Source organism: Halichoerus grypus, chromosome 1 (assembly GCF_964656455.1).
Source record: "Halichoerus grypus chromosome 1, mHalGry1.hap1.1, whole genome shotgun sequence".
NCBI classification, from domain to species: domain Eukaryota; kingdom Metazoa; phylum Chordata; class Mammalia; order Carnivora; family Phocidae; genus Halichoerus; species Halichoerus grypus.
In genome coordinates, this window is record NC_135712.1 from 70,795,773 (window position 1) to 70,807,864 (window position 12,092).

General features: G+C 38.0%; 1 protein-coding gene across 1 annotated transcript in view; it reads left to right on the forward strand.

Annotated features, from left to right (window-relative positions):
- PAK2 (p21 (RAC1) activated kinase 2) overlaps positions 1-12,092 on the forward strand; it is an 82,880-nt gene that overhangs the window by 60,494 nt on the left and 10,294 nt on the right. Inside the window, exons 9-13 of the mRNA XM_036108626.2 lie at positions 1,234-1,282; positions 1,770-1,882; positions 3,227-3,344; positions 4,860-4,959; positions 7,312-7,508. Of these exons, the coding sequence (XP_035964519.1) occupies positions 1,234-1,282; positions 1,770-1,882; positions 3,227-3,344; positions 4,860-4,959; positions 7,312-7,508 (577 nt within the window). The remainder of the gene's footprint in view (positions 1-1,233; positions 1,283-1,769; positions 1,883-3,226; positions 3,345-4,859; positions 4,960-7,311; positions 7,509-12,092) is intronic.

Below are 12,092 nucleotides of genomic sequence, written 5' to 3' on the forward strand. Positions count from 1 at the left end.
TGTTATTTCCCACTGGTGGTTAAGAGATTAGATGGAAAAATTGACCACCAAATATATTTAAAAGACAATAAGAACATTTACTACAAAATGATAGGCAATAAAAGTATGTATTTAATCACATCATTGAGTATTGAGTTTTGAGTCTCCTAATCTGATTTTGTCCAGTAATTTGTATTTTTAAACTATACTTTGTTTCTGCCTGGGAGCAAATGAACATCTTGAATTTTTAATGTTATTAATCTCTGGAAAGCATTCTGTGAATTTAGAAAGAGAGCTTGAGTCTTTTTTGAAAACTTCCTTATGAATTTCGTTCTAAAAACTAAATTTAGTGGGGTTCCTGGGTGGCTCAGTCAGTTAAGCGTCCGACTCTTGATTTCCGCTCAGGTCATGATCTCAGGGTTGTGAGATTAGCCCCTTATGGGGCTCCACGCTGGGTGTGGAGTCTGCTTAAGATTCTCTCTCTCCCTCTCTCCCCCCACCTCTACCTCTCAAAAAAAAATCTAAATTTTGTTGCAGAACTGGTTTAATAACAAAAATTGAAAATCCTCTTAATATTCTTGAGCAAGGTAATGGATAAATTATAATATATTGAATAATATAAATAATAATAATGAGTGAACAAGTATAAGACCTATCCTAAATCCAGTGTTGAATTAAAGCAAATCTCAAAACATAAAATAAAAAATAAATTTAAAAAATTAAAAAGCAAATTGCAGAAAAATACATAAAATAAAACCACTTATAAGAAGTTTAAAACTTATGTTGAATATAGTTTATAGTGATACACACCTATGCCCTTGATAAAGTGTAGACAGATGCATGGAGAGGATGCACATCAACTACAGAATAAACACCAAATACCAATTACTTTTGGGAGGACAGAAGGATGCCTTTGGAAAGCCATGCAAGGACTTCAAATTTATTTGTTGGTTTTTGTTTCTTAAGCAGGGAAGTGGATCCATGAGTATATATTACTTTTTTCTTTCCTTTATCTTTTTCCTGCATTTTTGTAGGTATGATATTTATGATAAATTTCTAACATAGGTTTTGGCCACAAGGATTGCCTTTTTCTTATTTTTTCCCCTTTTATGTTTGCTTTTACTCCTGTTTAAAAATGTTAAGTCTTAAATGTTCTTTAATCCTTGTCCAGTTGTTCTAATTATAAAGTCTTTAGCTATATAAATGATAGTGATTTAGAAACCTTAAATCTGGTTGTGTCTTTTTTCCCCCTAGGGCTTCTGGTACAGTTTTCACTGCTACTGATGTGGCATTGGGACAGGAGGTAGCTACTTTTTCATACTTCTGGGGGTTACCATTAGCTTTTAGTATAGGAGGAAACTAGATAAACCTGTGAATAATCAAGAGGAATCTTTTTTTCAGTTGAATATGTTAAAAGAATGACTCTGTATTTTATAGCACTTTTCTTAATAGGGGAAAAAAAGAATTATGCATTGAATTTCATAAATAAGCAAATATTTTAAAAATTATTTTCCCAGCTTGGAATGAAAAGAGGATTAATTCCTGGCATTGGTATGACCTTGGGTTGGTTAATCAGCTTCGGGAGAAATCTAAAAGTAATTAGGCTCTGTGTATTACAAAACATTGTGCATAGGCAGTGTGGAAGTAAAAGTACTACCTGTAAGTTACAGTCTCATTGTATAATACAATAGATATACAATAAATTAAATTATTACCTGATTGGTGTTGGTAATTTTCTAAGAGAATTAGGAGACTTGTTCTGATTTTTTTTATTTCTATTTCCATCATAGGTTGCTATCAAACAGATTAATTTACAGAAACAGCCAAAGAAGGAATTAATCATTAATGAGATTCTGGTGATGAAAGAATTAAAGAATCCCAACATAGTTAACTTCTTGGACAGGTAAATATGAATATTTCTTAAACAGTAGGAAAAAATGTAGAAATTTTAAGTCTCGTGGTTTTGGGGGCTAGCTCAAGCACTTGAATTAGACCAGAGTAGGATGTCAGTGTTGAAAAGTAAGCTTGAAGGAGGAGGAGAGATAAAAGTAAAAATAGCGCATTGCAGGGGTACCTGAGTGGTTCAGTTGGTTAAGCGTCCTACTCTTGGTTTCTGCTCAGGTCATGATCTCAGGGTCATGGGAACAAGCCCAGGTGGAGCCAGGCCTTGGGCTCCATGCTCAGTGCGGGAGTGTGCTTGGGATTCTCTCCCTCCCCCTTCTGCCCCTCCCTCTACGCTCAACCCCCCCCACCCCCCCACCTCCCACGTGTTCTCTCTCTCGCAAATAAATAAATCTTTAAAAAAAAAAAAGGCATATTGCAGTTTAGCAGGCCTTTTTCTACATATATATCACCTGGCAAGTGAGGGAAAGCAGTTAAATGAAGGACATTGCTGCTGGTGCTTATATTAATTATAAATGATCAGATGCAGAAACATTAAGGAAATGAACTGTGATTCATGTGTTGACTGACAGCGGTGCCTGGCCGCATGGTTTTTAAACTTTTAGATCAGTTTCTATTTCAAATGCTGTCTTTCATGGGCAAATAATTTGTCTGTCAAAACCTCATTTAATTTAGGCATCGATGTTAAGTAACAGAACAAAGAGCAGAATAGAAAATTGTATATTCTACAATTATATGGGGATTCTTAAGCAATTACATATGTGCGAATGAAAGAAGAATAGAAAAATAAATGAAAATTAAAACTGGTTGTATTGGAGATAGAAGATTATAGGTGACTTTCTTATTTCTACATTTAAATGTGTTTAGAATAGGAAAAAGATAACACATTTTTAGATTTTAGCTTTAGTAATGGGGGCCATGTTCATAAAAATCAACTTTCCAGGTATATTTCCCTGCTTTTAAAAATACTATGTCACTTCAGTTTCGCATGGTGTGTAGGCTTTGGAATCCGTTACACTTGGCTTCCAATTCTGGTCCTGTCACTTACTAGCCATCTCTTCATCTGTAAAACAGGACGAATGATTCCTACCTTACAGCGTTATTTTAATTGAAACCATCAAGTTACAATTGTGGGGCAACTTTGAAGTCACTCAGGAAAGTCCTAATGACCGTCAGTGACTTTTCTGCGCTGTTGCATTGCAGCTTGCCAGTTTTCTTCCTGGCCCTCGTGGCTTCCAGCTTTCTAGTTTCATGATTAGAGTGTCTGACATTTGAATTCTTCAGCACAGAGTGGTGTGAAAGTAAAAATGTGAGTGTATTTTGTGTGTTTGTCATGGTTTTTTAGTTACCTGATGGGAGATGAACTGTTTGTGGTAATGGAGTACCTTGCTGGGGGATCCCTTACTGATGTTGTAACAGAAACCTGCATGGATGAAGCACAGATTGCTGCTGTTTGCAGAGAGGTGAGTTTATTCCCTTTCCGGTAAGTTATAGCAATGTGTAGTTAGCAGGAGGTTAAAAAAGGGGGGGGGGGGTTTGCACAGGTGATTTTTACTATGTGAGATACTTTCTCTACATATTCTCTGCAAGTTGTCTCCATACCATTTTATCCTACATGAGAGTTTAAACCCTTTCCTTCATGTGTAAGATAATTCTGGAATGGAGCATGGATTTTTGAAGAGCCCAGCTCACAGGTAAATTTCAGTGAGGTGATCATTAAAATTTATCATCCCAACAGGGTACTTTTAAGAGTTAAAGGGAATGCCACTCAGCAGTGGAAACAAGGACTGTCTCACACCAAGCAGGACACATGTTCACCTTAAGTCTGCTTCTGGCTTTATTAAGCTCCTCCAAGGTGAAAAGCTGGTTGTTGAATTTTTAGACATACTGTTGCTTAAGCCAGTAGAATTCTGCCAAATTGCCTAAGTCTAAGCTAAAACTGAAAATTTTAATTCTGAGTTAATTATGCTCCACTGAAGGGGTAGCCCCTTTGGTTATTTCAGGAGGGGAGGAAATAAGAACTCTTTAATAGTTATGAATATGGTATTTTAATAATATGATATCTCTAACATAGAGTGATCACTTAAAAACTGACAAAAACTTAAGAATGTATCCATACTTAATTTGTTTCTCTAATAATTTCTTTTTGTAATTATTTTAAAAATTATTTTAGGAGTTCCTCGAATTATGACAAACTTGCTTCTATTGTACAAGTGTTTTGGGGAGGATTTGTTCTTCTCAAGAATCTGCTTAAATGCTTGGTAAATGCAGGATGCCTGGGTGGCTCAGGTGGTTAAGCATCTGCCTTCGGCTCAGGTCATGATCTCAAGGTCCTGGGACTGAGTCCCACATTGAGAAGTCCCTGCTTCTCTCTGCCTGCCGCTCCCCTTGCTTGTGCTCTCTCTCTCTGACAAATAAATAAAATCTTTAAAAAAAAATGCTTGGTAAATGTAGTACAGTAATACACAGTTTATCTGTTTTTCCTTGAATGAATGGTAGAATATTTTAAATGAGATTTTTAGTTGTTATTCATAATGTATGGTCTTTATTTTGTTGTTTCCCACTAGAGGAACTTTTTCCAAGTTTACATTTTATATTCAATTTATATTCAAAAACATAGGGATAAGCAGATCTTAAAACTCTAATCTTATTCTTGTATTTAAGGAAGGGGGCAGAGTTTTTCCTCACTTCTGACTCCATGCTTTCTGAAACATGGCATAAGAGGAAAGTTACTCTTTCATCAGTGGTGTCTAGGTTGTGGATATAGCTTTATGTAAAATCCACTCTAAAAGAAATGAGGAAAACATCTTAACATCACATCAGTAAACAGCTGGATGGAACTGGACTTCCCAGGTTCTTACCTACTTTTCAAGGGCTAGATTAGAATTCTGAAGCAGTGCTCAGGCCATAAGTACTGATTGTAACTTCCCTTAGACTTTTCAGGGATGGTTTCATTAATAGGTGTTTTTCTTGTTTAGTGTTTACAGGCATTGGAGTTTTTACATGCCAATCAAGTGATCCACAGAGATATCAAAAGTGACAACGTGCTTTTGGGGATGGAAGGATCAGTTAAACTTAGTAAGTAACAACTGAGGAAATAACATTTATTTGTTATTATAATTCTGCCTTTTCTTTAAGTAAAAAGAAACCTATTAATATTTTTATGACTTAATATATGGAGGGGGAGGGAGAAAATGGTAAAGAATATGGACTCTCAACTGGACAGCTTGGGTTTAAATAGCAGATCAGCTACTACTTGCTGAATAATTTGGGGTGAGTTATTTAATCTCTGTATTTATTTTCTCAATTACACGGTAAGGAAAATAATAGTAACTGTCTCAGAGAGTTCTTCTGAGGATTAAAAATGTAAAGCACTGAGGAACAGTGCCTGGGACTGTCATCATCTTGGTGCTGTCTTCCAAAGATAAACTTGAATTTGTCTCTGTTGTCTGTTAGGGTAGATCATTATGCTGTTCAGCTTTCTTAGGATTTGGTAGAGCATGGCCTAATTGGGGGAGGGCTCTATGACCCTGACCTGAGAGATGACAAGGAACAAAACCTCTTTTCCTAATTATCTTCTCTATCAGACATGATAGAATCATGGGGGGAAAAGTCATAGACTTCCTTTTTCTCTGCTGGCTGTAATCTGTCAGTTTCAACCATGCCCTCTGGAGGAATCAAGAAGAACTTCTACTGAGGTTCCTCCAGCTATGCAAAATTCAAGGCATTTCTTGGATCAAGAGATCAAAATTTTTTCCTTCTGTTCTGCTGGAGTGTTTGACTCCTTTTTCAGTATCTCTTTTTTAAGATATCTCTTCCAGGAATTAATCAACCACAAGAAAGGGATTCTACCAGATGGTCAAAAATATGATTACTAATCTTAATCAGCAGGCAAAATAGAAATGGACATTCTCATACTTTTTTGGTGGATACACATGTAAGCTGATTAGACTTTTGGATAATATTTTATCCTGGCTCTTCCACATACTAGATGAATGGTCTTGGATAAGTTATCTAAAAATATGTATGCCTTAGTTTCCCAATTTGTAAAATGAGAATAATATTAATAAATGTACCTATCTCAAAGTTATCATGAGGCTTAGGTATGTTAATTCCTACAAGATACTTGGAATAGTAACCTGGTTTGTTACAAGTACCCATTTTAGCTATAAATATTATAATTTGACTGAACAATTGCTCTTTTAGTATTCTCTTGGATAAAATTACTGAACATATGCACAACAATAAATACAAAGTTGTTCTCTGCAACATTGTTAACAACAACAAAAAGTACCTTAAATGTCTAGCAGTATGGGAATGGTAAAATAAATTATAATTTTGTTATTTTATAATATTGTGTGGTTATAGTAATGAAGTAGATCAATCTACAACTATGGAAAAATCTCTGAAAATAAATTTTAAGAAGCAATTTACTGGAGCACTTGGCTGGCTCAGTTGGTAGAGCATGTGACTCTTGATCTCAAAGTGGTGAGTTCAAGCCCCATGTTGGGGGTAGAGTTTACTTTTTTTAAAAAACAGTTTACAGAGTATCCTAACTAGGTTAAATAAACCATGCAGTTCACAGGTAATACTTGTACCTATATAAATTCATAACAAAAAGTCCAAAGCTTACAAACCTAAATGTTAACAGTAGTTATGTTTGAAGTAGAGTGGGTCGGTCTGTAGAAGGGAGGAAAAAAGTCTAGATTCTCATCCCAAAGATCCCACTAAATTAACACTGAGTGCTAACCCAGGCTTTCTGCTGCTGTTACAAAATGAGGTGGTTGGGGTAGAGTAATGCTGGCGAGGACCTTGTTAGGTACAATTGCAGTTAAAGCTGGTCTTTTTCAAAAAGGGCTGTCCACTAAGTCAGATACTTAGTGGTTCTAGCTTCTGTTTATTTTCTTCAGAAATAGTTCCCACTTCCTGGCGTTTTTACCTGATTTACAGAATTTAGTTTTGGTGCTCACCTTTGGTAACTTTTTCTTTTAGACCTTTTTCAACTTTATTAAAAATTTTAGGATAATTATTTAGAATAAAAGACCTCCTGATAATTTGCCCTTTGCTTGTGGGAAGTAAAAGTAAACAAAGTGAGAGTATATAACATCATCAAAATATTTGTAAACCCATTCTACATTCCACGTTGTAAACCCATTCTACAAACCCATTCTGGTTTACTTTTTTTTTTTTTTTTTTTTTTTTTTTAATATAAGCTCTATGCCCAACGTAGGAGAACACGATCCTGAGATCAAGAGGCACATGCTCTATGGACTCTTCAATAGCCAGGTGCCCCTGGATTACTTTTTAAATTCAGTCTTAAAAAAGAAGAGGCTGAATAGTCAAATGTAATTAAGTCATTTATCATGAACTCTAAGATGAAACTATCCATGGACACCATTAACTGTAGGTATGTTTTGTTTTGTTTTATAGCCGACTTCGGGTTCTGCGCCCAGATCACCCCTGAGCAGAGCAAGCGAAGTACCATGGTTGGAACGCCATACTGGATGGCACCAGAGGTGGTTACACGGAAAGCTTATGGCCCTAAAGTGGACATATGGTCTCTGGGTATCATGGCTATTGAGATGGTAGAAGGAGAGCCTCCATACCTCAATGAAAATCCCTTGAGGGTAAGACCAATTAAACACCAGCCTTATTTTTAGAAAAATACATTTCTTCAGAACATTTATTTAGAATCTGCTTGCGCCAGCCACTAGGCAAAAATTTAGGATACAAAGTTGATATAACCTAGTCTCTGCAAAAATTATTTGCTCCTGGGTTACTGAGTTGAATGTGTTAGGTAAAGAGTTTGTAGATTTTTAGTAAGCTATATGGTTTTAAATTTTGCACATAAGTAAGACTTTGCTCACTTTTCTGCAAAGGATATCTAGATGAACTCTTCAGATTGTCAGCTTTGAACCTTGGCCTCTGTACTGCTTGGGTACACAGGAGAGGAAAACAAGATCATTTATCTGAGAAAGCTGTGTGGACGGTAATGGTAAAGCTCACATTCAGACAGAAGAGTGAGGGTCCTGAGTTAACAGGTGGGGTTAGTAGACTTTAAACAATTAGATATTTCAGCAGCAGAGGTGGAGAGTTTAGGAGTTCATTCGTTCTTTTTCCTTCTGTCTTTTTCTTTCTTTTTCCCTCTACTTCTACTTTTAAATTACCACATATGGCTCAATATCATTCATTATTAAAGAAATGCGAATCAAAGCCCCAAAAAGATACTACTTCACACCTTCAAAAATGACTATAATCAAAAAGATGGACAATAATAAGTGTTAGTGAGAATGTGAAGAAATTGGAACCCTCATACATTGCTAGTGGAAATGTAAAATGGTGCATGCAGCACATGGAAAGCAATTGGACAATTCCTTTAAAAGTTAACGTTGAGTTACCGTATAACCTAGTAATTTCACTGCTAGGTATATACCCAGGAGAATTAAAAGCATACATCCACACAAAAACTTGTACACAGATGTTCAAAACAGCATTATTCATAATAGTCAAAAGGTAGAAATAATCCAGATGTCCATCACCTGAGGAATGAGTGAACGAAAGTGGTATATCAATGCAATGGAATATTATTTAGTTATAATAAAAGTAATGAAGTACAGATACATACAACATTAAACCTGAAAGCATTATGTTAAAGAAGTCCTACACAAAAGATCACATATTGTACGATTCCATTTGCAGTCAGTTTTTGTCATTCATGGTAATTAGGTTTTGCAAAGCAACAAATACTGAATTAACAAATGCTGAACTGTTGCTTCTTGGGGAAATATAGGGTTGGGTTCCTGCAAGCCTGTGGTCACATTGTTTTTTTAAGATTTCATTTATTTTATTTGAGAGAGAGTATGTGAGGGATGGGGAGGAGCAGAGGGAGAGAAGCTCAAGCAGACTCCGCGCTGAGTGCGGAGCTAACTCGGGGTTCAGTCCCATGACCCTGAGATCACAGCCTGAACCAAAATCAAGAGTCGGCTCTCAACCGACTGAGCCATCCAGGCGCCCCAGCCTGTGGTCACATTTTTGTCAGCCCCTAAGGTTACTTGATGTGTGTTTGTGTTCAGAGCCATTTTCATGCATATTGTTGACTGAGTGATGTTGGAGGCCCAGCCAGTACACTCATGCCTCAGCGAAGCTTACCAGACGTGTTCTCGCCGCAAGGCACGTCACAGCCTTCTTGCACTTAGGACACTAGACGGCACATCAGCCTGGGCTTTTTGCCTCTCTGCACATGTCCATGAATGACCACAGAAGCACCAAGATTATTGATTTGGGGATTACAAATTTTAGCATGAGTAGGTGAGTTTACACATAAGGAATCTGCAGGTAATGAGGATCAACAGCATGTGAAATCTCTAGAACAGGCAGATCCATAAAGATAGGAGATTAGTGGTTTTTAGGAACTGAGGAGAAGAGGGAATAGGGAGTAACTAAAATACACGTGGGTATTCTTTTTGGAGGGATAACAATGTTCTGGAATTAGACAGTTATGGTTGTACAGCTTTATGAATACACTAAGAACACTGAATTGTACACTTTAAAACGGTGATTTTTATAGTACATGAAACAATTATTTTTAAGTTTTTAAATTACCATATATGACTACAGGCTTATTGCCAGACTTTTTTTTCCTAACTTTTTTCCAAATAAGTTGGATTTGCTATAAAATGGGCTCCAGAGGCCAAGATAATGGGTATGCATAGGTAGGGGCCCTTTCTGGGTGGCATTGGATTTTGATGCTCTTTTTCCTGAATGTTTTTCATCTCCTTGCAAAGATTCCAGTGCAGGTGAGCAATTAAGTACTTTTATAGAGGTGATTAATTTTGGAACACTTCTGGAACAATTTTTAAAACCCTCCGATTTCATTCATTTGTTTAACAAATGTTGATTCAAATCCCTGCTCTGTGGTAGACACCATCCAAGGTGCTGGCACGAGGTGCTGTCTGCCGACAAAAATCCCTGCCCTCGGGCGCCTGGGTGGCTCGCTGGGTTAATTGTCTTCGGCTCAGGTCATGATCTCAGGGTCCTGGGATTGAGTCCCATGTGTGGCTCCACACTCAGTGGGGAGTCTGCTTGTCCCTCTGCCCCTCCCCCTGCTTGTGCTTTCTCTGTCTCTCTCTCAAATAAATAAAATCTTTAAAAAAAATCCTGCCCTCATAGAAGGTAGAGAGAAAAAATAAAATAATAATATGTAATAAATGATAGAGTCTAAGTGCTGGGACTGGTAGGGAGGGAGTCAAGAGAGTGTTTGATTTCACAACAGTGCTTGTAGAGGGCTTCCCTGAGGTGACATTTGAACATAGAAGATAAGAGAGTGATACTGAGTTACCAAAGGGAAGAACATTCCAGTCAGAAAGAACAGCACATGAAAGGCCCTGAAGAGGCATTTTTGGTATATTCAAAGAGCACTGAGGATTCCCCCATAGCTAGTGTGCAGGGAGCACACAGCAGGAGAAAAAAAGGTAGATCAGTGAAGAAATGGGACTAGACTATATAGTGCCTTATTAGGCCTTTATGAGAATTCTGGCTTTCTTACATAGATGAGACAGGCAAACCATGGGAGAGTTTTGAGCAGAGAAGTGAAATGGTCTTACTTGTATTTTAATAGGATCACTCTGGCTACTTTGTTGAGAAAAGATTTTCAAGTGAGGCAAAGACAGACAGAGGAAAACCACTTAGAAGGCTGTTGAAATAATCCAGGCAAGACATAATGGTAGCTTAGACCAGAATCGTTATCAGTAGAGGTGGGAAAAAGTAGTTGGATTCTCGATATATTTTAAAAGGAGTGCCTATCTGGGAGAGGGAGAGAGAGTTGACTCTAAGATTTTGGCGTAAGCAACTAGAATGATGAAATTCAAGTTCACCTTACCTGAAATGGGGAAGACTGCAAGTAGAGTGGTTGTGTGGGGGTGGCAGGTGGGAGATCAGGAGGTAACATTTTAGCATGTTTTAGACATGTTAAGTTTGCAGTGCCTACTAAGACATCCAAGGGAAGGGTGCCTGGGTGATTCAGTCAGTTAAGCCTCTGACTCTTGGTTTTGGCTCAGGTCATGATCCTCAGGGTCCTGAGATCTAGCCCCGCATCAGGCCCCATGCTCAGCTTGGAGTCTGCTTCAGATTCTGTCTCCTTCTCCCTCCCCCTCTCCCCTTTTGCACACATGCTCATGCGCTCTCTCTCAAATAAATAAATAAATATGGGGTGGGGGGAAGACATCCAAGTGAGTATGTTGAATACGCTGTTGGGTATGGCCATCTAGGATCAGGCCAAAGATGTAAAATTGAGACTTTTTAGAATAGAAATTAAAGTTATGCATCTAGATAAGATCACCAGGTCAAGTAGGCGTAGACAGACAGTAGAAAAGATTCAGCTTGCATCCTGTGGCATTCGTTCCATAGTTAACAGTTGATGTAGCAGACCAGCAAAAGAGACTGAGGAGGAATGGCTGGAGAGGTACACAAAACCAAATAACACATGCCCTTGAATCTTCATGCAAAAAGTGAGGGAGACATCAGCTTGTCAGAAACCACACTGAGGACTAGCAGTGTGAATGTAATTGATGGAAACTTGGCAAGCAGGAAATTCTGCTTCCTGTCAAGATAGAATAACAGGTAGCAGATTCACCATCCTTGCCTAAAGTAACAACAACAAAAATTAGCATATGTGAAACAATGGTTTGCAAGACACTGGACATCAAACAGTGAAGAACAGTGATCTCCAAAGGTGGGAAAGGCTTGAGGTGAGCACTGTGATTGCCCCAGCTTTATGTCCTGATAGAGTTTTAGGCCATGTACAGGGAGGAAGAACCCAGGTGGGGCACAGTGGCCTCCTTGAATTAAGGAGAAGGAGTTGAGAGTCTGAGGAGACCAAGTCGGCTAGAGTTTACAAGACAGAGAACAGGAGAGGAGAAAACTTCATAGAAGATTCTGGAATCTGTGGAGTCCCCTTGAGCATTCAACAGAGACTGGTGCAACTTTGTGAAGAATCTACCCAAGGTCAGGGGTATACCCATATTAGATTGAAGAAAACAGTGCTTGGTGCTCACACAGAGGCTGGGAATAGTGCCTGCTTCCGTCAGCCACAGTGGAAAACCTTGTAATGCACAGGATATTGAAAAGAAGACTCAAAAGAGTCTTGCTTCACTGATGGGAAATAATTATCCCTAGACTACATGCTGCTATAGTCCCACCTAACCAGTCTAAAA